Below are 26,694 nucleotides of genomic sequence, written 5' to 3'. Positions count from 1 at the left end.
TTACAACCAAGCGCTCGCATAGATTTTGATATTTTTAAAGCTATTATTTGCAGGGCTACCTATTATAAAACACCCATAATAAAATATATGGGAGTGTCTAAATCTGGTCTTTTCTGTCTTTCACGAGGAAGGATCCACTTATTTGCATTTTTCACCCTTTCTGGAGCACCCATGTTTTTTGAGTACCAGACGTGCTCTTTGACTACATTTTTTATCATCATAAATATTATTGCTGGAAAGTTTTAAGTTAAGCAACATTGTGAATAACCAGTAAAAAAATGTTGGTTTATTCCATCATGTATTCATTTTTTTAACTGATTAAAAAACATGTAAAACATTAGTAATGTGTTGTTTGAACATGAATATGAGCTTGTTTTCTTTGCAGCGTTTGAGATTTGCTAACATCGTTTTTTTACCAGTCCGTCCTGTTTCCGTTCTCTGAAAATAAATGCAAAGAAAAAAACAATATTTTCATTTTGAAATTTGGTAGAAATGTTGTTCACTACAGAATGAAACAAAAATGCTCATTTTAGCTACTTAAACACTTACCTAGAAATAATATATTCTGTAGCTAAAATGCTGTTACAATAGGTAGGTTTAATTCCTTAAACCAGTTCAAACTGTCCCTCTCATTTGTGTCATTTTAAACTATTTCTGAAAATGAGTCAGCAGACTTATAGACGGTTTCAAAGCGACAACATAAACCACGTTACTGTGCATGTGCAAATTTAACAAATTGATTATTTAATACAATTATTATACAGTAAAATAATAATACAAATTAATATTAAATTAAATATCATTATATATGTTATTAGACCGATAAACAAACAGAGACAGAGGAAGTTAAGGGCAGTCCACGAACGCGCGTTCGATGAAACGGTCTATAGTAACAATATACAGATGTTAAATTCATTGCAGTCACCCCGCAATCGTCACTACTCTCTACTACACTCGTGTGCTCTATAACCTGCAGGAACCTGAATATCAGTGCAATGCAAGAAGCTGCTGGACTGCTTTTAGGAACCCACAACTTCAGCACCTTCCGTGCCCTCAACTCAGAGACCCCCTTTAAGAATCCAGTGAAGACCCTAGAGTTGGCCCAGCTAGAACCCGGATGCTCTTTCAGTCAAAGACACTTTCACAGGTACGATTCTGTCAGTAAATGAAGGTGAAATCTCATTCATCCTATGCATATTCAAACTTACGATGTGTTACGATGTGACAACCATTTTTAGTTGACTTCATTGCCTGCCACGACACATCTTTACTAGCTAAATTTATTCCACTGAGCTGATACAGTATGAAATATATATCCATAATCTTTTTATGAATACATTTTATCATACATTTTATTTCAAATATTTGAAGACAAAAACCAACGAACTGATACACAAGGGAAATCCGCATTTTGGTTTTGTCAGCCAGGCCAAGGCATTTATTGGCCAATCCCCTTAATCTCAAAATCTCAAACTTTGAGATTTTATTCAAATTCAAGAGCGTGTGCAGAGGGATTATTTGTGCAAATGTAGGTGTAGTCATTTGGCATCGAAACATAAAAATATACGCCTCTGATTTCCTAGAAAGATACATCAAGGCTCAACAGTTACAACACTGCTGTAAATACTTTATAACAGTGACTATGACTGAATATAGTGAGCTTCATGTTCATCCACCACTAGTCATCATCAACTACAAGCTAAAAGAAAATGTTTACATTGTATATCTACACAATATTAAACAGAGAAAAGCCAATCACACTAAACACACATATGTAAAGAAAACAGATACTAATCCAAAGAAGATGGCTAGGTTTTGTGGTTTGTATTTTGTCAGACGGGATCTAGGGTTTTAAAGGCAAGTGTGTGATGAGACTGTTGCTAGGCAACAGATATTGTACTGAAGCATGATGCTGACAAAAACTGGCTGGCTCCTAATCTTGCTGTATTTGGCTGAAGAACACTGTGTATGGTATCACACGTAGTGAAGAATGGCTGTTTTTATTTGAAGAGTTTGGTTCCAAAATGAGATGACTCTGTTTATATATATTTTTTCATTGTGCATTCCAATTAATATCAAACTGCAGTTGGTTTGTTTTGATTTAAGCCATAATAACTAAAAAATACAGCTAACTAACACAATAAAAACATGATAACATAATAAAAAACATGATTTAAAAAAAACTAATTAAACGGAGTTATCTCATTTTGGAACCAAACTCTTTATTTGTATCTGAGCAGTGAAGAGGAATCCTATGCCGTCAGTTCAGATCAATGCTATTCAAGTCAGGAATCTTATTTTAGACTGATCCAAAAAGGAGTCAGTTTTCAGATATAAAATAGATAGATTAAAAATAACACAAAACATCGCTTGAACCACAATATGTTTGAACCAACCTCATTTTTTTGTCTGTAATTCTGGACATTAGACACACATGTTTAAAATGAACTCACACTGGGATGTGTTTGGCAGGTCATTTTAGGTTTCTCACGTGCATCTCTCAGCTGGGAGAGAGAACACAGCGAGGACACAGACCATCTGCTCTCTTTCACACTCATGTTAAGAGCTGCAGGCCATCATCAGCTTTTATCATCTCCACACGCACACACACACTCTCAATCACTACATACGTATTTAGTAAAAATACAGAATCAAAACGGCTGTGCACATAAAACGTCAAGTTTAAAAAGTCAAAGTTGATCTGCTTTTATAGGAATCCAGAAATAATAATGCACCGTTTACTCTCCCTCATGATGTTCCAAACTTATGGCTGGAATACACTACAAGACTTTTGCTCAGATTTTTGCCCAGATTTTCAGTCCGGAGTTGTTGCAGAAAGTCTGCGCCAGTCTGCAGATTTGATCATTTATTGTTTTCTATGCAAACGTTCAAAAAGTCTGCAAGTGTATGATGTCTAGTTTTTTAAAAATCTGTTCAGATTTTAAGTCTTGTAGTGTGTTCCAGCCTTTACTTTCTTTTGTAAAACACATACTGACGTATTTTGTTGTCACATACCAATATTTGTTGTCTTTCAGAAAAGAACAGTGTCAAAATGTTGCAAACCTTTTTGTAAATACAGGCTTGAAATAACATGAGGCGTTGTAAATGATGACATAATTTTTCAACAAACTGTTCCTTTAAAGTCCTTGGAAACCGGAAGTTGCGATCGTTTTTACATCTGTATTCTGACACATTTCCGAGTGAAATGGAATTTCTAATGAGAAAAATAGAGGGCGTGGCTTTCGTCTTTCTCTGGGATTTGATTGGATGTATAAAAACAGCCGTTGCATTTTGAAATGGAACTGGCAGCAGACTGACAGTTGAAGGGGAGGAGTTAACGAATGCTCCGCCCAAGCCGTCTAACATACGTTATTTAAGATGAATAGTCATTACAGGACGGAAGTGCATTTTCTGATTTTAACTGAACATTATGAGGGCACACAAATTTTATAAAGAGAATGACCCACGTAGATAAACTATTTACAATAAACGCTGCAATATTTCATGAAAAAATAGGCATTGTCATTTTTTATTTCACTGGGACTTTAAACATTTATTCACAGCTGTGTATAAATATCTCCATTAATATGTTAGTAGGATCACAGCTAGGAGTAAAAATATGAGTTCTCTTGACAAGACCTTTGTGTTGCTTTATTAAACCTTTCTAAACTAAAACACACTTCCTTTTGTAATTCAAGACCCAGAAACCTTATTAGTGATGGTACCACCTGCAGTTAACCTACAACAACACATGTGCTTTTGACACACATCCAAACTAAAAGAGGAAAATATGTCAATATAAAAACAGCTTTAATACAACAGGAGGTAGATGAATAAGACATATCATGAATATGAAAGTGTAATGAATATGCCTACATGTGGTCGTCCGTGACATCTGTTCTTCCGTGACATCCATGATTGTCATATGGAGATGAGGAATTAATAACTGAATGGAAAACAAGCAATGATGACAATGGCTTTGATCCAGGTGCACCTATTTAGAACAAAGTCAATGAGTTGGGTATGAAATGTTAGCTCAGTAAAGCAAATGAGATCTGAGATTATTTTCCACAAAAGAACCGTTGGAGTTCATAAAACGGCATGGGAAACATAGCCACTGCTAATAAATTCCTATATGCATATTTAATTTCCTATTTAATTCCTTTGGCATAATGCATTGCACTGATAATTCATTCACAAATGTGACAAAACCATTTGCAAAAAATATTACGATTAATAATAATGGAAACAAAAATGACAAACTATTGTCTGAAATGCAAGTTTATACATTAGACTCCAAATTCAAGCCGTGATATGAGCCACACAACATCAATCCTCTTTCTCTGTGAAGTAAATCCAAACATATCTCATCATAAATTCAGTGCCATGTTTTTTCTTTTTAAAAGAAGGGTCGCCTTCACGGGGCCTTATGAAACATTTAACCTCTCCGGCAGTAAATATTGTCAGCGCTGCTTGAGATTTTATCAAGCTTGACCGCTCCAGGGCTTGTGCTCCTATGTCATATCCAGCTGTTTGCTTTGTATAGACAGCTTGGAAAATAGCAGTCCCATTTAGTTTTAATGGCAGAAATATAGGGTCAACTAAGCAGAAGTAATATGTTGAGAGGCCTTCAGTTTGGCCGTAGAGACGTGTGGTTCAGTCAGAATGTTTACTGTCGAGCTAGTCTGTCAAATTCTGCATGACACAATGTGTTATTGAAACTGATCTATATGTTTTGTGTTGTGTCTGTTTCTTGTGTTTCATTTTAGAGATATTCAGTTTTGGGAGCTCACTTTTAAAAGTAAATCGTTTTTATACAAACAAGTGAGTACAAGCTTTTCACCTCTTTGAACGTGCTGGTAATTTTGTATTGTGGGATGTGTGCCTCCTAGTGTTACATATGTGACTCTGCAACGTTACTGTTGTTCACCGCACAAACTCTGAGATAAATACAAATATATGTAATAAATCAAGTGACATTTCTCCTTACAGGTGCGGAGGATGACCGGGGCGCTTGTTGCCGTCGGTCAGGGTAGATTGGTAGCACGGCAGATTCAGGAACTACTAGACACACAAGATTCTCTAGCCTTCCCAAATAATCTGATCGCTCCGGCCCATGGTTTGTTTCTGACCAACATAGAGTACAGAGACGAAGGTAAGAACAGATGTGTTTGTAATTGCATACTGTTATACACTCACCTAAAGGATTATTAGGAACACCATACTAATACGGTGTTTGACCCCCTTTCGCCTTCAGAACTGCCTTAATTCTACGTGGCATTGATTCAACAAGGTGCTGAAAGCATTCTTTAGAAATGTTGGCCCATATTGATAGGATAGCATCTTGCAGTTGATGGAGATTTGTGGGATGCACATCCAGGGCACGAAGCTCCCGTTCCACCACATCCCAAAGATGTTCTATCGGGTTGAGATCTGGTGACTGTGGGGGCCATTCTAGTACAGTGAACTCATTGTCATGTTCAAGAAACCAATTTGAAATGATTCGAGCTTTGTGACATGGTGCATTATCCTGCTGGAAGTAGCCATTAGAGGATGGGTACATGGTGGTCATAAAGGGATGGACATGGTCAGAAACAATGCTCAGGTAGGCCGTGGCATTTAAACGATGCCCAATTGGCACTAAGGGGCCTAAAGTGTGCCAAGAAAACATCCCCCACACCATTACACCACCACCACCAGCCTGCACAGTGGTAACAAGGCATGATGGATCCATGTTCTCATTCTGTTTACGCCAAATTCTGACTCTACCATTTGAATGTCTCAACAGAAATCGAGACTCATCAGACCAGGCAACATTTTTCCAGTCTTCAACTGTCCAATTTTGGTGAGCTCGTGCAAATTGTAGCCTCTTTTTCCTATTTGTAGTGGAGATGAGTGGTACCCGGTGGGGTCTTCTGCTGTTGTAGCCCATCTGCCTCAAGGTTGTGCGTGTTGTGGCTTCACAAATGCTTTGCTGCATACCTCGGTTGTAACGAGTGGTTATTTCAGTCAAAGTTGCTCTTCTATCAGCTTGAATCAGTCGGCCCATTCTCCTCTGACCTCTAGCATCAACAAGGCATTTTCTCCCACAGGACTGCCGCATACTGGATGTTTTTCCCTTTTCACACCATTCTTTGTAAACCCTAGAAATGGTTGTGCGTGAAAATCCCAGTAACTGAGCAGATTGTGAAATACTCAGACCGGCCCGTCTGGCACCAACAACCATGCCACGCTCAAAATTGCTTAAATCACCTTTCTTTCCCATTCTGACATTCAGTTTGGAGTTCAGGAGATTGTCTTGACCAGGACCACACCCCTAAATGCATTGAAGCAACTGCCATGTGATTGGTTGATTAGATAATTGCATTAATAAGAAATTGAACAGGTGTTCCTAATAATCCTTTAGGTGAGTGTATAGTGCATACTGTTTCTGCATCATATACAGGCGGCGGAAAAAATGAAGAGACCATTTCAAAATTATTTTCAGTTTTTTTGAAGACTATTTGTGTTTAGGTAAAATGATTGTTTTTGTTTCATTCTGTGAACTACTAATCATATTTCTGCCAAATTTTTAATAAAAATATTGTTTTGTTGAATGAAAATAACAGAAAAGATGCTCTAATACTGCAAAGTTCAGATTCACTTTTAAGCAACACAACAGTCATTTTTCTACATGAAAAATGTTCAAAAATGATTTTTATGTGAAAACCTTGATTTTTATGAGTTTTCATGTGTCTTGTCATGCTGTCAGTCTTTCACATTGCTGTTGGATGTCACTCCTGAGGTTTGATTTGGTTGAAATTCAACAGACACCGGACTGGAATGGCCACAACACATCTAGAAATGCTGATTAAATGAGAATTTGAGATCAGCAATGAGAAAATGAGTCTCTTAATTTGTCCGCAGCTGTATACGTGCAATTTTTGTGTACATTTAATAATTGGATAAATATGCAGTTTACAACTAAACACATTGCATTGTGCACTGTATCCCACAATTCAATGTACAACAATTTTAAATGCAGAATTAAAATGCGGTTTTCCTTTTCTCACAGATCTTGTGCCTTACACTGAACATTTATGAAGTATGCATACAACTGTAATATTATCCATACATATATATGATGCAAATGTGTTTTAGAAAATGTATTAAAGTGCCATTTTTAATAACACTTGAATGACATTGTCGTTGTAAACAAAAAACATTTAGTTAATTGGATAATAAATATTTGAATCTAAGCATTGACACAGTATTATTAGGCATGACGTAGTGTAATATTACTGCTTCAAAAAACTGTACTCGTTGTGAGAACATTTTTAAAGATAGTCAGATTGTTAATTTTATTCTACCACACAATATCATTCAGACATGAACATCACCAGATGTACAGCAGACCTGAGAGGTGCTGAATTTGTTAAACAGTGTTATCATGATCCAATGCAAGCATCTCTCTTCCTGTACCAATCCAAACACACACTCAGCATTTTAAAAGAGATACAAACTTTTTTTGTGATCGACATTCAATTGAGGTTAACTTGGGAAATATGTTCATAATTCAAAAGGCTGATTCATATTTCAGATGTAAGTGCATTTTTACCTAATAAACTAAATGAATATAGTAACAAAACCATCTCCATCAAGGTGAACACCACATCATAATGTCTAGTCCCATGATTCAATGATGTCAGTAAATTGGCCTCGAGCATTACAATAACACAGATAAACACGTTCGGGTAAAACTAACTGCAGGAATGTATTTAATATCCAAAGTAAAAAGTCCTTTTCTATTTATTAGCTGATTGTGCAACAGCAGATTAAGTGTTGGTGTCTAGACAGTATTTGTTAACCACCGAATTCACATAACCTTTGTGTTCGCAAAAAAAGATGAAAATAAAAACCTCGGTTTAATATCATTTAACAGGTCAAATATGACTCACAGCTTGAACCAAACTGAGAAAAATGAACAAGGCATCAGGATATAATATCTTTAGTCAATCCAGTATTATGGGCAGTAATGGACAGTAGTGGCCTAATGGTTAGAGAGTCGGACTCGTGACCAGAAGGTTGGATTCCCAGGGCCGGCGGGTAACAACTGAGGTGCCCTTGAGCAAGGCACCTTACCCCTACTTGCTCCCCAGGCACTGCAGTGATAGCTGCCCACTGCTCCGGGGGTACGTGTGTTCACGACTTGCTGTGCGTGTGTTCACTACTCTCTGGATGGGTTTAATGCAGAGGTCACATTTCGTTGACTTGTACTTGTACATGTGCAATGACAATAAATTGAATCTGAATTTGTCAACAAAAAAAAAAGACACGACCGATACTTTACCCCAACCTTGCGACTAATGAATAAAATATTTGGATGTAATGCATATATAATGCAGCCGAGTTCAAAGTAATTAAATTCAAATGTCCCAGAATATAAAATAATAATTTGCTACGACTACCCTGAAATGAGACTGTAGAGGATGCATTCGCAGGCTTTTACATCTTTAAGGCAGCTGCAAATTGAAATGGCACAGCCCATAATCACGATTAAAAATCCATCTGCTTTATGCATTTTAACCCTGGTAACATACAATCCCAATGCAGTCTGTTACCAAGAATACAAACAATATTTCCACTACAGAGCATTCTTACAATGAATGCTATAACATATCTGCTTCATTAAACTGCATCTATTGAATAAGTTATTTCACTCTTTGTACTTTTTAACATGCAACAAATACCATTGTGTTATTTCAATCAATTTGAATACTAGCGAAAGCCAATGGAGGCATCAATCTTTGGCTCTTATACGATTCTTTTTGTTCCAGTAATGGCTTTGGCAACTACTTTAATGATTTAAAGCCAATAACTTCAGAACCGACTCTTGTGTATGAGCATATTATGAGGTATTGAGCTTACAACTGATTCGTGAAATAACACATTACAGCACTCTCCTTTTATTATTAAATAAAACCCTGCAATTCCTTTCTTGGAGCGCTACACAAAATCCAACGTAGCTGATTTCATATAACTAACACACTTGACCCAAACACGCAGAACTACAGATAAGCGTGAAGTATCGACACTTTAGAAGCAATAAAAAAAATAACGTCACAATATCCACGTGTTCTTAGTTTGGAGCTTCATTTTAAAATTCGGTAACAGTCAAAACATACCTTTCCCACACTTGGTGTGAAGGCAGACTGACTTCTGTAGTCAATTTAAAAGATGCACGAATTCAGTAATATTGAAAGGCATCGTCCCCATACTTAAAACACGCTTTGACCATTGCGATGACATTAGCGTACAAGTGACGTTAAGACTACACATTCAGAATTTATTAAGTACAAAGAGTGAAATGATCAAATGAGAAAACCTATAAAAACACCATCTGAGATAAAACAGCTCATGTAAACATCCTTTCTGGCATAGATCTCATCCCAGCATCTTAAATAAAACTGTGCTAGCGCAGTCCGGTCACAGCACAGATTGTCCTCAGTTAGCGATTTTCTCGATTTCGTCCAAATCGTCAGTGTCTAGCTTTTCAATTTTCTTATCTGCAATAAAAGAAATTAGTGCATTTTTTAACCATTAAACATAACCAATGATTACAGGGCAGTTTTTGTAATAAATGATGTCTAATGTCAACGTTGTGATTCACACTTGATACAAAACCAAAAGACATTCATTTATCCGCTACAGACGCGTGTCCTTTAAATATAGCTGATAAAAACAAGTGTTGAACATACTGAAGTGTTCTTGGATACGGTTGAGGATGTTCATGCTGAACTTGCTGTCCACCATGTTGATGGCCAACCCCCTCTTGCCAAATCGCCCAGTACGCCCGATTCTGTGCAGGTACGTCTCGTTGTCAGGGTTGCCATCCTTATCCACCGGCAAATCGAAGTTGATAACCACAGACACCTGCTCAACGTCAATACCTGTCGACCAACACATTAGCAGAAGACATGTTGCACAAAATCTAAACTAGTCGGGATGGTTTAGAATGCATACGGGCAGCAAATGAACTCACCTCTAGCACAAACGTTAGTCGTGACAAGAACTTTCTCCTTGCCGACACGGAAACGATCGATGACCGCTGCCCTCTGTTCCACCTGCATCTCTCCACTGAGCAGCGCCACCTGGTGGCCCTCTCTTGAAAGCTCTCCTGCCAACCAACCGGCAGTTTTCCTGGTCTGGGATGACAAGACATAGTTCACACACTCTGAAGGTCCGCTTTAAAACATTTTGTTGAAGCTACTCATCGATATTCAGCAGAATGACAATCTGAACTTACATGGCAGAAGATCATGGCCTGTGCGATCGTGATGGCTCCGTAGATGTTGCACAAAGCCTGGAACTTCTCTTCCTTGCAGTTGCAGATAACGTAGTACTGCTTGATGGTGTCTAGAGTCTCCTCCTCACGTTTCAGTTTAATGATGTTGGGGTCGGGAACGATTCTCTTGGCGAAGTTCCACACAGTGTCTTCAAAAGTGGCAGAGAAAAGCAGCATCTGGCAAGTTTTAGGAAGCATCCTGTAAAGTAAAACAAATCAACTTTACAATAAGGTTGCATTTCATCAAGCACCAGAACAAACGGTTTAATGGGGTATATGCACACGGGACGATGACGTACTTCCGCTAAAATCTCTGCTAGCTAGGTCACCTACGCTTTCATAATACTAAGGGGATTTTTCACCAAGTGATAACGATGCGTTTGATAAGAAAACGTTCAAATTTCAGCAAACCAACAGCACTACGGGTGAGCATTGTTGAGTGCCTCTGTGATCATGCCTCTAGTAAGTGCAAAAGTTCACTTTGCTTTTTTCATATTTATTGATGTACCTTGAAACGGATAGCTTGAAGTGCTTCTTTTTGGTTGTCAACGTATGGCGAAGTGTTTGCATAGTTAGACTCACGTTGTTGATCGTAATCCTATGTGCATCCTGAAGCGAAAAGCCATTTTTCCCGATGGCGCTGGATGTAACAGCCTGGCTGAGATTTTAGCGGAAGTACGTCATTGACCCGTAAGCATATACCCCATTCTGTCAGTTAAACGGTCTCATACAGGTGTTGATAGAAACGCATTTGGGTCATTCCCACGAAACCACTGAAACGTCATGGCAGTTTTAATTAAAATTGGTTAACACAAACAAAAACAAAAAATCAAACAATAATTTTAACATATGCTTTTCTGCTGAAATTCTCATTACCGTGACACGTCTCGAGTGCATTACATGTTGTAATTTAAACACAGTAAAGTTAAAACATTAAAAAAAATTGTTGGATGTTCTACTACATGTTCTCAGCAATGTGCTGTTGAGTATAATGCTGACGAACAGACACGGTCTGGCTTTATTGTATGCCCGTTGTACTAAAGTGATAATGTCCAAATTTGGCACATCAAGAATGTATTTTTACAATAGATATGAAAGCAGCACGTTCGAGTTGCTCTCAGCACATGCAGAAAGAGCGTCTACAGCACCACGCCGAAGTCTGTTTAATGAAAGTCATGCCACTCGGTGGCCTTTCGGACAGCTTAGTCATAGCAAGAGCGCCTCCAGGCAGCGATTTTGCATCGCATTTCTTCCAATTTATTGCAATGGCAGCGGCGCACCTTGTTAATATATTATCTTTGGCCTTTCCCATTGAGTGCACATTTACTTCCATTACAGCAATCGCAAGTTTTGCATTACGTCATTTTAAATACTCTGATGCGCAAAACCTCTTCAAGAAGCTTATTTTACTGGCATGTTGATGTAAACCAAAAACTGCTGTGAGCTGCCAGTGTAAATCTTTACATTTATTCAATGCACCAGGAATTTGTACAACTTGATTTTTGCTTAAAGATAATAAAATAAGTCAAGTGACAAAGAGAATTTCAGTAAAATAGTTTTTTTCTTAAGTTTTTACTGTTCCTGTCACATAAGCATAGAACAATGAAAAAACATTTTAATGTGCCGAAGCCATCAGAACCGAACCGAACTGAACAGAAAACCGTGGGCGAAAAACCAAGGTTTGTATTGGACCGTAGGTGAGCTGTATTGTTGCATCCCTACTGTTTACACATGCACAAAGATATTTACATGGAGCTTGGTTTTGTTTACAGAAACACACCCACCAGTACCTTAACAGATGTTAACAGAATACTTTTGTTTTAGTTAAAACAGGGTTTCTGCAGGTTTCACAAAGACTAAGACTTTAAGACCATTATGAATGAAATTTAAGATGTGTGTCACAACAAAAACCGCACACCCAACATTCCCAGATCATGCAGACATGCAGATGACAGCAGAACTTGCTGTATTTTAATACAACTGAATGCCCAATAAAGCCGTTGTTGTTTATATTCATTTATATATTTAATGTTTCTGTTGTCAGACATAAAATAATATAATATAATATATATATATATATAACAAATGTTTGTTCATATGTCCAGGGGTCGGCAACCTTTGCAACCAAAAGAATCATTTTGGGCCTTCTCCCACCAAATAAAATTTGTCTGGAGCCGCAAAATATATGTAACCTTTAAATTACTGTAACAGGTTATGCATGTAAGGTAGTAGTTACCCAGTTGGACCACTAGGTGGCAATATAGTGCGATTTTTATTGTACTTAGATAAGTAATTTAAACATTTTTGTCCCTGGCAAGAAGTGGGAGTGTTGCAATAGGAGAGTAGCATCCCGGTGTTGCACACGCTGCTTTAGTTAGACATCAGATTTTTTCTGTGAACTTGTTTTGGCGGCGTTTGATGAACAGCCACAAGAGACTGTCTACTCTCCGCATACGGACATCATGCATAAACATTATGAGAAGCGCGCTAGCCAGAAAGGATTTAAACTATGCCAGCTAAAGACCTAAAAGTTTGGCTTAAAGACAAAAAACGTACCAAGCAGAATGTTTTCTCACCATTCCAGTTCTAACACACGCATACAGTGCTAGGCGTTGCCTCACATCTGTCAAAGCAGAAATAAAGCCGCTGCTCTGCACTGCATGTTTTTTTCTGTCATCTCCGGTCACGCTCATACAGTATGTACTTTGCATGGACTTATTTCGAATATTCGAATGAAATGCTTTTTCAGATATTTCTTGAAGAAATCAGGACAGTAGTGGTCAAAAGTGGACAAAATAGACGGATTACAGCAGCAGGTGTAAACGGGTATGTGCCTCTTTCGTCCACTTCTGATCTGATGGACCAAAATGCATCTTATTACCAGGCATAACCAGGGCCTTATAAAGACTGCAGAGAGCCACATCAGGGTGGCAGAAGAGCCACGGGTTGTGACCCCTGGTCTAGTCAGTCACAATGACAGGTGCTTGTAAATAGTGTTTTGTACTCACTCACAAGTAAGCTGAGGTTTGGTCATGAATGTGCAGCTTCTGCCGCTCACTGAACAGAGAAGACGCAGAGAGAGACATTTTTCCACTCACTGAAAGCTTATGTTTATCCAAAAATACGCTTTTCTGAAGGAAAAAACTCTGTAAACTCCGCACCACTACACACCTTTGTGTGTATGCGTGCACGTGACGTGGTCTGTGACAGCTGCATCTGCAGCGCGAGTCTCGTCTGACCGTGCGCGCATTTTCCAAAACGGACCAGGCATTGTAAGAAAGCCAAGGAATGGGAAACACACGGCCCTTCGCGATCATGTTCAGGGCAGGGGTAGAAGCCTACGATCACGCTCTAATGAAGGGAAATGACAAAACGGGGAGTGACAAATTGCCTTTATTGTAATCCGTTCTTCAGATTTTTCAGTCACTGGTAAAAAAAATCTGTCAATGACGGAGAATTTTCGGTTAACGCGACCTCTCCATTAGAGGTAATGAGAATTTTTTGTAAAAAACAAAAATTGTGTTACTGTCAGTAAATGTTTTGCAATTAATGCTTTTAAACACATCCTTCCTTGCTTTTAATGAATAAAAAGGAAATTTCTTGATGCAAGTGTTTAAGAGTGAAGTTAGTGAACAAACGTGAATACCTCTGGATACGTATGCTCTGGTCTTGATGGCCCTGGGTGGCAATCATCACATCAGCCTCATCCAGAACAAACACCTTGATCTTCTTAGGGTCGATGAACTTGAGCTTTTGGCACCAGTCCAGAACAGTACCAGGAGTACCAATCACAATCTGGTCCTTCAGCCTAGTTCCTCGCTCCACTAGACCACACAAAACATACACAACCCAATAACATGAATGTACAGTCATGTGTGCAGATCAACTGACAATTTCCAAAGTATTCAGTACGGATCAACATCATCAACATTCACTGAATGGAGAACATAAGACATATTGCGTGGAAAGGGAGAGTTTAAATCCTAAAATAGAGCTCTTACGTTTGTTTCCTCGGATAGCATACACCAGCTGGACTTCAGGGTAATACTTCCCCATCTGCTCGATGACCTTGCCCGTCTGCAGGGCCAGCTCGTACGTGGGCGAGACGCACATACACTGGCAAAAACAAGTCACAAGAGTGACGTTACCATCAAAACAGCTGAACTAGCGGTATGAATGCAATACAACTGCATATGCTGATGATGGCACGGTCCATACCTGTGGCCATTTGTTTTCAGGGTCCACGTGACTTAACATGGCCAGCACAAAAGCAGCAGTTTTACCCGTGCCGGACTGAGACTGAGCGATGAGATTCTGTGGACTGAAAGAGTGTGTTCTGTTAACATCTCTGCTCTGATTACAATGGATGTAAATGAAGAAAAGGTTCACGTGAACTCACGGTTCGGCTAACATCATGGGCAATGCTGTTTCTTGGATTTTGGAGGGCCTGTTGAAACCCATGGCATAAACTCCCTGTAGTAGCTGAGGTTTCCTGCGTAACAAGAACAGTGCATTCGTTGATATTAACCCTGTAAAAATTAAACGGGCAACTTTACGCACATTGCATTCTGGTCTTAGTTCATATCAGTCAAACTCACAATCTGAGCTCTTCAAAAGACTTGACGGAATATAGTGGAGAGCTGGGATCCCTTTGGAGAACTTCCACTTGATTGGTTGTGTTCACTAGATTACTGCGTATCAGTTTATTTAGCAGTGACTGTGCCGCCTTGTCGTCTGTAACATAGATCAGTTGTCAACTTTCAGGTGGAGGAACATGGATTCCAAATTTAACATAAACCATGGTTAGTGCTTTTAATGTCATAAAACTCACCTTTGTCCTCCTCCTCGGTCTTCTCTCCTTCTCCTCCCGTCTTTGCCCCTTATTATTAAGCAAATTGAAAAACATTCACTATAAATTCTCCAACAGCAATGAATGGCAAAAAATAAGTTTTACTTGGTACATCATACAAAAATTTTATACTCACCATTTGCCTCTGCTTTCGGTGTGTCGTCTTTCTCATTTATTTGAAGACTGCTTATCTGTGATGTCAAAATTGAAATTAATTGCTATAATAACTCCACTCAATGAAAATAAATAGTTTTTAAAATGCAATTATAATTATGTTTTGCGTTATTTTGATATATATTTACATATACAAGTAATAAATTTACATTCCATATGTATTTAAAAGATTTAAAGGCAATACAAGTAACGTTACTTGTACAAGCATTGTAGGAAAACGAAACTACATCCTGAAAAAAAATCCCAAAAGTTCAAATGAAACATTTAGCAAGTTATGGAGATGTCACTATAAACTCTTAAAATACTCCAAAACATCTTATTTTTCAAGTTTGATTTAAGATCGTTAAATAGCTTTTGTTGAGCCCTTTTTCTAAATAGTTTGAACCAATGTAACTTAGCAACATTACTATTCTGAAACACCGCTTTTAAGTTATACAATTAAACGCTTAGCTAATTTCAGTTCTGCCAAATGTTGACATACAAAATAAACACATTAACGTTACTTATTTGTTTGGTCATATTAATCATAGATATCTAAACATACCGACTCAGCTGCGGCTTCTTGTTCATCGACAGCCTGGGCCCACGAATCTGTTGCCATATTCTTACTCGCAAATAAAACCTTTTTTAAAAACGAGAATCAACAATTTAACAGCGGACTGTTAAACCGAACCACATATAAATCTTTACTAAAACAAAACGTAAAACACTTGAAAACAACAAATTCATACAATGGCGTGCGGCTGTCCTCGCTTCTCTAGGAGTGCGATACTCACACCTCCGGGCGGAAACACTGTTACATGCTTTTGGTTCCTAATAAACGTTCGGCAGTGGGGTTGTGATTTGTTATTTATTAACGCCAATAAACCAATATAACATACAGAACCTACTGAGAACAATATTGAGAGTTAGACTTCACAAAAATCATAATCATACAAGGAAGAAAACAACAACAAAAAGTAACAAATAAACAAAAAATAAAATAACATAAGCCAGAGGGGGGAATTATAGAAATTTAAACATTGAGAGAAATTTTTGACATCTGAATGATTTTTTGTTGTTTATGTCCACCAAGGACTAGACGGTTTCATCTTGACAACATAAACACACGTTACATGTTACTTTTGTGACCCTTCTGATAACAATCAAAAGAAACCGAGAAGAACCGTTTTTTGGCCAAACTTCCCTCTCCAATATTTTGAATTTAGACTGCGATACCAATCTCAACCGCTAGATGTCAATGTACCATACGGTTTCTTTAAATGCGACCAAACTACAGGACCCATTCAACAAATTGTTTATTTAATAAAATGAACATACAACAAAATGTAACAAATCGTTTAATTAATACAACTATTATACAATAAAATAACATTATAATTTAATATTGACATAAATTAATTAGACACTAGCCAAACACAAACCGGAGGTTAACTGGGGGGTCAGGCGCGCGCACGTCCGAAGAAACAAAACATTTGACAATACCCAAACATTTGCATTTGTGAATAAATAATTTACAAAGTATAATAAAAATAATAACAATATATTGAATACTAGAGGGGTTGTTACTGTAACATCACACAAAATTAAATTAACCTAAAACATTTTTTTCAAAATGACTTATGAGACAAAATGAGTATGGAGACTTGTTGTATAGTATTTCATTTAATGTAAGTATAATATATCAACTTTAAATGTATGGTCTTCTGAGTCGAAACCCAAGAGACTTCCTTTGGATTGTGTTTATGTCTAATCAGATATCAGTTCCATCAGTATGCTTCAATAAAAAGATGAAGAGCAGGTGTGGATATCAGTAATTCTCAGCATTGCCTGTAGATGCTGCCCCATACCTCTTTAACTTCTTGCACTCACAGAATGACAGCACAGAATCTTCATGCCAGAAGATGAGAAGGTGCTAGATTGATTCATTTAAAATACAATAAGAAACACATCTATTTCTCTTCCAATGCACATTTTGAGCATACATTTCCAAACTAACTCTCTTACTGTGATCTTACTCTCTTATAGTGGGTCAAACTCTCTCTTTATTTGTATATTGATCATTCTCTGGACCCATCAGGTGTGTGATCGTCTGCTTTTAACTGTGGTCTGGCTGGGCCTCTTGTTGGTTTAAATGAGTAATTGATTCTTGTCCCTTCTCTTGTTGAACAGAATGAATGAGGCATGCTTTTTGCTTGTGTTTAAAGATTACATCAGTTCTTTTTTCCTCCAGAGTATCCTTAACTGGAGAAATCTTGTCATTTCAGCTTTGTTTATCCATTATGATAACTCTGCAAGTGTCCATGGCAACCAAAGATGGAAAGATTATGAAATGCTCCTTCATCACAGACAAAGTTTTCACAGTACCAAAAATAATTCTGTTTCACAGATACTGCAGATGACGTGTGTTTGATAAACAATACACCAATCCAAGCCCTATCGGAGATCCAATATTTTCACTTTATCATTTCAGATTAAGTAGACAGATGAAGTGCCGCTCAACCGTGTAGTCACATTAAAGCAATCTCATACAGAGATACTTTGTTGCTTTTAACTTAGAACATACTGTAAACACCACACCATAAACTTAGAATGCATGATGACATCATTCAAATGCTAATAAAAGTACGCTACATAATGTACATAAATGCAAGACATAATTCATAAAACAACAACAAAAACAGTATGATTCACTCTTTAATATTACAGATGACAAAGTCTGTATAAATGTGACAATTGAATATGTTTGGAGGATTTTGCAAATGTTTGTCTTATGTTCATTTCATATTTCACTTTTCTATGCTTGCATGGATACTATATGTATAAAAGTGTGTATGTATAAGTGCATACGTGTATGTCTGTGTACATGTTTTTCTTTATCTATAATCTATGTTAGTGGTTGCCTGAAGATTTGCAGAAAAAAGAATTGAATTCTGTATTGTAACAGACTGTTTCAACGTACAGTCCTGATCAAAAGTTTGGAAATGCTTGTGGGAACCCCCTCAGTTCTATTTAAAAAGCTTCTCAGGGTGAGACCTCAATAAGTTGAAAGATAAAAAAAGCCAAGAGAAGGATTTTTAGGTAAATTCAAGTCAAATGGCAACTTTGAATATGCTAAAATATAATATTTATTTTCAAGGCTTTTAATTTCAACAAAATTCCCACAGTTAGAATTGTGCTAGACTTGGATGAGTTTACTAATATTAAAAAAGGTTGAAAAAATATCAAAAAGAAAGAGTAAGTGATTCCAAACCTATGACTGGAAATGTACGCTTTCTGCGACAACAACATAAACAAACGTTATGTGGCCCAAACTTAACTTCCGGTAGACCTCTGCAAAGAATCAATAACTGTTGAGGAGTTTTAATTTAATTTAATTTAATACAATAATATACAATAAAATATGAATACAAAATAATATTAATATAAATTAAATCTAAAATAAATATGGCACGAATACGTGTTTTTCTGTGTCTTTGGTGTGTTATAAGTTGCCCATGCATGTATTAGACACGTAAAATTGCAAAAATGTAAGCGTCGGAACAAAAGATGCATTCTATCTAATAGCGAATGCTCACCCAGACCTGCCTGAAACACCTCGTGTAACCACACCCCCACAAATCTACGTCAGTTCGTGGTATGATTTGACTAAGACCGCCCAAATGTATACGCAAGTAAGGTGGGCGTACCTGTCAGTACAATTGAAGAGGAACCTGATGTTCCAAATATGGTAAGAGGCGTTACATTTCCATCACACGCTTGCAGTATTCGACCAATCACTACACACTGGTTAACTGGCCAATCATAGCACACCTCGCTTTTCAGAGCGATGAGCTTCGTAAAAATCCATGCGTTTCAGAGAGGCGGGGCAAAGAGGAGATACAAACACGCACGGTATGTGGAAAATACAGCGTTTTTGAACCTTAAATCGTGTTTACACATTACATTACATCTAAAACAAACGATAATATTCGTTTTAGCTGTGTCATATGCAGTGTTGGGTAAGTTACTCTCAAAAAGTAATTAATTACTAGTTACTAATTACATATTCAAAAGTGTAATTAGATTACTGTACAAATTACTCTCTCCAAAAAGTATTTAATTACTTATTACTAATTACTTTCTATATCCTACATCAACCTTGGTTAGTTAAGTGATTCAAGGATAGGCATGAAAGGGCTCTTTTTATTCATTCAAATAAATAATATTAAACTACATAAAGTACTCTTATTAACTGACCAAAGTATTACAAATGTGAGAATTATACATTAAAGTACAGATTTTAAAGTTAGACTTTGAATTTTGATGTCAATTCCACTATTGCACACACATATATTACACAAAGTATTTAGTTTAATTACATCAAAAGTAACTAATTAAATTACAGAAAAAATAAGAGTAATCCCTTACTTTACCTTTTCAAGGGAAAAGTAATTAAATTACAGTAACTAATTACTTAGTAACTAGTTACACCCAACACTGGTCATATGACCCCTTTAACTTCGGGCCAGTGCGTCTGTCCGGTGAAACAGTCTATAAATGACAAAAAACTCTTGAATCTACACTTTGATATCTCTGCTCCAAATTTTCTGTCCTCTCATGTCTTCAATAGGCAATCACGATTGATGAAAACCTCAGAAGTTGAATCCTGTGGACATAATTTTCCCAGTAAAAGGGAGTAATACAACACACATGGGCCCAGATCCTGCCTGTAATGTTCTTCTGGCTGAAAGTACGAGAGGTGAGCGCTTTATTGTGTTTGCAGACAGGCAATCATTCTCCAATAACATGTTCCCAGTGCTGCCTTATTATGTTCTCAATAATACATTAGTTTCTTTATAATGCTGATATTCAATAGCTGATTGGTACCACTTAAACTAGAAAGTCATCAAATAAAAAGAATTGAATTGTTGAATAGCGATGTACTTGCATGTCTCATATGATTTCGCAAGTCGTGCATTCGGACGGAAGTGCGACGAGAGGTGATTTGATTCACCCTCAGATGTAGTTGGTTTAATGCCTCAAGTGCTTTATCCCTGAATCTGGCATCTGTACCTGAGTCAACGTCCTAACAGTTTGTCTGGGTGAGAGACAAAGTCTTTCAGACATGTGGATCTAATCCAGTGACCAATGCTGGATCATCCATCTGGGCCGACATATTTTATTCAAGAGCTTGACTTACACAGTTACCAGCCATGTTGCCCTGGGCTCTAACACAGCGTTTCTGTGGCACTCAGAGACAAAGAACCCACTCTGTTCCTTTCTGAAAACGATCACCATGCAATAGATTGCGAAGTACGGCGAGGTTTCTCTTCTGCAGTGGAACATTTGTTAGGGCTGTGCGTTTAGCTCTAGACGGCTGATGCATTTTAAATGTTTCCTTCAGAAGCGTGGAACTGCACAATAGCGTTACATCACCCGCAGCGGAAAGCCAAACCGTGCTACGCAATGTGATTTTCGATATTTTAATTAGTGGCTATGTTACATCATATCTGCCATCATGTTTTCAGTCAGTCTCCACGACTGCAGGATTTCCACAGAGAACCTTCGATTTCGCACGTTTGTTTTGATGCAGTTGTTACGAAGCCGTCCGGCTGCTTTCTTTTGAAGCCTCTGCACCAAAAATCACTCTCTGAAACATTCTCGTACACTTCCCGCTGACGACTTTGCAGCAGCGAAGAGAGCAAAAACCTGTAATGGTAACCATGGAAACAGTCCAGTCAGCCAACAGTGTATGTCGCCTTCTGGTGTGCATGGTGTACATACTGAGTGAGCTTCTCAGACTCCCAACAAAATAACAACCAGCCCTCCAAACAAATCCACAGTATCATCGATGAAGTCTGACATCAATCACTTAGTGTTTTAAAAAATCTTGTTTTTGGTTGCCAGATGCCGTTTTGGATACGCTGAGGTCATGCCGACGGCTATCAAATGTGGATAGATTAGGTACTTCAATTAGCATAAAAACAAATGACAAAGTTCAGTTTAAGGCTGTGAAGAGTCCACGTCAGAGAAACGAAAATATTTTTCATACTATCCACTACAGGTCATTTCCAAAACCGCTAACATTTCCCTATTCTGAATGCTTTCTGAATTCATTTTAACATGCGTGAGTCACATTGCCGGTGGACGAGGCACTCCCATGAAACCCGGAGCAGGAGCCCCCATTGAACAAAACCAAAACATAGCAGCCAAATGCAAATCGCAGGAGCAGCCGCCGTTTTTGCATGCCTGTACCAAACGCAGCGCCAGCCTGTGCCACCATGTACGGCTGACTTCCCAGGTGTATTACATAATGCGTTTCGACAGCCTCGACGTCTGATCTTCATCCTATGGCATACCCTGCTATGCTATTTGTGACATTTTGGAAAGGTGTGATGTCATGACGTGAATGCAACATTTTGTGGCGCAACCTCGGATTGCCCTTTTTAGGACGTTTTATAAATTGGGCATAGTAGCAGAGATGACTTGTTGTCTGCTATATAAACTATATTTATATTGTGTTTCTAAACAGATGTAATGGTCCTCAATCACAGTCAGATCTACTGCTGTGGTTTCCCTAGTGGACGCATTGGAGATTTCAGGGGGTTCTGCATGCAAGGTGAATCTGTTGCCATGGCAGCCCATCCACCCCGTGTTTTAACAACAGTCACCTCCAGACTGGTAGAAGGAGCCTTGGGAAACTCATGTACAGCATATAATATTCGCCCTGATACGCCGCGTGACTTCCACCATCTCGCCAGACTGGATTTAAATTGGTGGGCTTTGACAATGCTCATCCCAAACCGTGAATCATTTAAAGCTCGTGGCGGGGGGGAAATGTCACGTCCCCTGGATTGGTGAACACACACAGATTCAGCCAGCACAAAAAACGGCGCCTCCATTAATGTTTCTCAAAATCTTTATTATAACAGATATTCTGTAGAAATGTTCTGCCAGATAAATACGGTAATCAAGAAGACGTTCTTGAGGTCTTGAGGTTCGCCATGCATTACTAAAATACATCACAAGTATGAAAGAGCCCTGTAAACATGACCACCAAATATTCATAAAACTGCACGTGAAGAAAGCGCATAAACGTCCATTTCTGTCAGGTTAATTTGGCACATCTACAGTAAATATGTTTTACAATAATAATGCAACTGTAAGGGTACTGTCATTAAAACTGACTTTCCAGATTCAACCCGGTAGCAAACGAACATCGAAACGAATGAAGTGAAATTACCATAAAGCAGATCACGAGAGTCACAGTTAAGCTACATACAAAACATTAAAACCGAAAACACTTCTCGTCATCGTTCTATATAAAACGTTTGCTCAACCTTCAACACTGCAAAATATGTATCCAAAGATTAATAAATAGCTTTTTTTACATACATAGTGAAACCCCTTTGAAGGTCCACTCTGGAAGAAAGGTCGACATCGCTTGTATACCATTAACACCACCAGTAGGCTACTCGGTTAACCGTGCACCGGGGGAAGACACTGGTCAGATGTTAATGGTATCCTCTGCTCAGTCTTTCTAATTGCTTCATTATACCCCCAAAAAAGAGAGCGCGGTCTCTTCAATGAGACCGAACTCTGTCATTGCACATATCTCGGAATAGTTTGGAAAACACAGTATTCCTTCAAGCCCCTGGGCCACTCTTCTGCACCGCTGCTTCAGTCCACTGTACTGTCAGTCTGTAAACCCTGGACAATGGAGTTAAGGAGATCGAAAAGAGAATGTGTGGAGTGCTTGTTGCCAGATGGGAGAGAGTGCCTCTTCAAAACGTCTTTGGATATACACATGAGAGGTTAAGTGTCTTTGGGCCGATTCACGCAGAGGAGGACGATTTCTCTGTGCTCTTGTCCAACCCTTCGCCATCGTTGTCTTCGTCAACTGTACATGGACAGAGAGAAAAAACATAGATCATGTTGCCTATTTGTCTGTCACTCTCCCTCATTCGCGCACGCACTGCCACACGGGGCTCAAAGATGGTGATTCCATGCTGCCATGCATTTTAATACAACAGCAGAAATGGTGCATCACATCATTGTTTAGAAAAAAGCGGTCTCTTTAAGAAATGAGCAGAAAAGACGGCGCTAAAGCATTGTGACTGAGCATTGTTACACAATCGGAATGCATGCGACATCACTTGATAAAATCGTGCGTATAAAGAATTTGCGCAACATTTCCTTGGCCCGTGCGTAAAATGGTAATTGGCAAGCATAAGTGAAGCGCAACAAGGATTTCGCATCAACAAAAGCGACTTCTTTTGTTCGTGCAACAAACAAAGGCATTCTCCGTTACCTCTTTTGCTTCTCCCGATTTGCCCGAGCTTTGGTGGCCGTTTATTCTGGTTGCCACCGAAAAAGTTGTTGGTATCTTGGAGGCGGCAGGTGAAGGAAAGGTGTTCCTCGTCCCCGTCGTTTCCATAATGAGTCATTTTTTCCTCGTTATACGGCAATACATCAGACATGCTGTATGAACTAACCCGAGGCGCAAACAGCAGCTACTGTATCTCCTCTGAAATCGATGTGAAATTGCGCGACCGTCGAGCGAATCCTTCACGACGCGGGCGGCTGTTTACCTCTATCGCACGTGTCTCCGCGAGTGCATGTGTGAAACGCGGGGCGAATGCATGTAATTTCCCTCGTTCAGCGCGTGCCCGCTCGAATTATTCCGGGATTTCTGGAATTCTGAAAGGCAACGCGCGCTCGCGGAGGTAGTGCGCCTTTGCGCGGTGCTTTTCGGGCGTCGTATGGAAAACCTGAGAAACGAATGCAAATTGGGAAGCGATGTAAAACAAAGATCCCTGCGAGACCTGAGGGAGAATGAACGTCACTGAGGCGCGGGCTTCCTGGTAGAGCGACGCGCGGGGCTGCGTGCGTTTTGCGCTCTCCGGCTCTGTCAATGCAGCTATCGCCAATGTTAATCTTGGGAATTTTCCAAGCTGTTTATCTGAGGATCAAAATGATGCTAAAAGGAAGCATTCTCCAGATGCCCGCGTCAAGAAATGACTCATAATCACCGAAGTTTCATGAAGAGTCTGATTCCCCAATCAACCCTAATGTAACCATTTCAGTGTCAATTATATTCGATGAAATAATAAAACCTTTATGTATGCAGGCTATTCAGAGTCCCTTCTCACTCTTTGACTTTCAACTTGCATATTATTGTGAAAAGCAATAGCCAATGGGATTGAGTAAGAACTGACAGAGTCTAATGACATTTAGATGTCCTCATATATCTTCGATGTAGAAAGAACCCGCTTGCTCTCTATTCAGAACTTTTATCATTTCTTTACAGTTGAAGCCTGATCAAACAGAACAAGATATTAAAAACGCCTGCGAATCGCAGGAGAAAGAATTATGGGATGCTTTCTTCCCTCTGTGCACAGGTTTTCATTTCACAATATCAAAAGCCCGAGTGATACTGGCATCGTCTGGATATGAGCTGCGGGGGCTTGTTTCTCTTTCCAAGATTTCGAGAGCATAATCTTCAGGCACACTCATAACCTTTCCAGAATCACACAACAGTCACCATCACTCCACTGCAGAAACATCCAGTGAGCAGGAAGACGCACAGCTTCCTTCCGTCTCTGATTGAGCCGTGACGGAGGCCATTTTGTTCCATTCAGAAATTGCTAGAGAGGCGTAAGCACAAAGTTGGTGCACAGTTTCGGTTTCCTAAAAATGTGCGTAGTGATATAATCGATTAGATTTGACCGTTCTGGCCTCATTGAGAACAATCTAGTTGAGAACAGAGACAAGAGAGGACTGAATTGGAATAGTAATGCGACTGTTTAGTGTACTTAAATTTTGACAAGCTAGACCAGAAATGTCTTTAAAATAAAACTTTAAAATGTATTAATAGTATATCACATATTGCAGGCCCAACAGCGTGACATTGATGGGAATGGGGGGAACACAGGAGAACAGAGTCCAGGGAGTTCAAAATGTAGACCATTTCCAATATTTAGCTTTGTAATAGCCTCCAAAATGTATAAGATATTTCAGCAACTACAGTCTCCCCAGCACTGGACGTTGATTTTATGTAATCTGTCTTTGAATGAGCTTTCCTGTAGCTCAGTGGTAAGAGCATGGTGCTAGCAACGCCAACATCATGGGTTCAATCCCAGGGATTGCACATACTCATAGTATCATGCAATGTAAATTGCTTTGGATAAAAGCGTCTGCCCAATGCATGAATGTGATGTGAAATGTGAATTTCAATGAGCCAATTACTTGTTATCATCAGATCAACTTGTGATCAGTAAAACCATGTTGGCCCCATGCAACAAGTGATGCTTGAACTAATATTGGCTGTGTAGATTCTATTGATAATTCATATTTATAGTTAAAGATATTTATTTATTAAATGTATTTATATGCACAGTTTTGGCCACGTTTTTTTACACATACTGTAGTAACATATCATGCAGCGTGCATGATGACTTTTGCTTAGTATGACCGGTGTGAATTTGTGCTCAATATTTAAATCGTTTTTTCCCTGCTGTCCATGGCTTTATTATAATACATCTGTGAGGCTGTGACCCACATGTAGGTCGTGACCCCTAGATAAAAACTACTGGATAAAACAAATTTGTCCTCTGTTACTGCATTGAAGACTTAAGTTGCAACATTTTCATCTCACGATCATATACATACAGTATATGCCGATTATCAGCGATGTTAACTGGCTTGGCAGATAATAAAGCAAATTAGTTATTTTTTATTAATTTATTAAGTTTCATGTTGTGGTTTTACATCACATTATTATCACAAATATTCAGCATGTTGATGCAGGCTCTGTGTCATCAAGTGGAAAGTTGCACAGGCATTGTTCTTCAGTGTTTACTCATTTTCGTGTGGCACATTCATTCACAATGCTTGCCCTCTGGGAACATGTTGTTATGCTTTACTTCCCAGAAATACTATTCAAAGATCCATCAGATAATTTTTTAATGGCCAAACATGCAACCTCCAAAACGTCATTACCCCCAACGACCTGTTTTCTGTAACCTATATTGTTTTTAATTCTGCAAGTAATGAATAATGGCTCATAAAGTTGATATTGTTGTAAAAATGGTGTTTTTGCACGCATTCATTATGATCTGCACATAAATCATTGTGTGTGGACACACAGGGTCTGTCATGCAGTGATCATTTTACATGCGGTGTCATGTGCAGGCAGTGAAACCAAAGGCTCGGGGAACTGATGCCACCTTCAGAGAAGATGAACTGCGGACACACCCAGTCCTAGTAGATTTGCAAACACCCATTGTTGCACGTGAGGTAGATCAGCTCTTTTTTAGCTTTCCAGTCATATCGAATAGAGTTCTTTTTTCAATTAAACATATTT

The 26,694-nt window shown here is 38.6% G+C and overlaps 2 protein-coding genes across 6 annotated transcripts in view; one reads left to right on the top strand and one right to left on the bottom strand.

Moving 5' to 3' along the window:
- Positions 1-26,694, top strand: part of LOC130571721 (tRNA pseudouridine synthase-like 1) — a 52,158-nt gene that overhangs the window by 6,275 nt on the left and 19,189 nt on the right. Inside the window, exons 5-8 of one of the 5 annotated variants that reach the window (XM_057362874.1) lie at positions 977-1,147; positions 4,770-4,824; positions 4,993-5,155; positions 19,960-20,082. In XM_057362874.1, the coding sequence (XP_057218857.1) occupies positions 977-1,147; positions 4,770-4,824; positions 4,993-5,155; positions 19,960-19,973 (403 nt within the window). In that variant the 3' untranslated portion in view covers positions 19,974-20,082. Of the gene's footprint in view, positions 1-976; positions 1,148-4,769; positions 4,825-4,992; positions 5,156-6,751; positions 7,215-19,959; positions 20,089-26,694 lie in introns of those variants that run through there. The other 4 variants (XM_057362873.1, XM_057362872.1, XM_057362871.1 and 1 more) reach the window with 4 other exon arrangements.
- Positions 8,470-15,963, bottom strand: ddx19b (DEAD-box helicase 19b). The gene is made up of 12 exons (XM_057362870.1): positions 15,892-15,963; positions 15,310-15,364; positions 15,156-15,203; positions 14,923-15,058; positions 14,724-14,816; positions 14,543-14,645; positions 14,326-14,440; positions 13,971-14,148; positions 10,286-10,523; positions 10,022-10,184; positions 9,738-9,929; positions 8,470-9,545 (listed from the first exon to the last, which is right to left on the bottom strand). Exons 1-12 carry the CDS (start codon positions 15,946-15,948, stop codon positions 9,484-9,486), a joined length of 1,440 nt encoding a protein of 479 aa, XP_057218853.1. The 5' UTR covers positions 15,949-15,963; the 3' UTR covers positions 8,470-9,483.

Source organism: Triplophysa rosa, linkage group LG20, assembly GCF_024868665.1.
Source record: "Triplophysa rosa linkage group LG20, Trosa_1v2, whole genome shotgun sequence".
Taxonomy (NCBI): Eukaryota; Metazoa; Chordata; class Actinopteri; order Cypriniformes; family Nemacheilidae; genus Triplophysa; species Triplophysa rosa.
This window is presented reverse-complemented; position numbering and strand designations above follow the sequence as displayed.

Excerpts from the sequence above, each read along its gene's own strand:
- ddx19b (XM_057362870.1), bottom strand. The coding sequence starts at position 15,948 with ATGGCAACAGATTCGTGGGCCCAGGCTGTCGATGAACAAGAAGCCGCA. Across the intron at positions 15,365-15,891 it reads AAGAAGCCGCAGCTGAGTCG|ATAAGCAGTCTTCAAATAAA; the intron begins GTATGTTTAGAT and ends TTGACATCACAG. Across the intron at positions 10,185-10,285 it reads AGGCCATGATCTTCTGCCAT|ACCAGGAAAACTGCCGGTTG; the intron begins GTAAGTTCAGAT and ends TTGTCATCCCAG.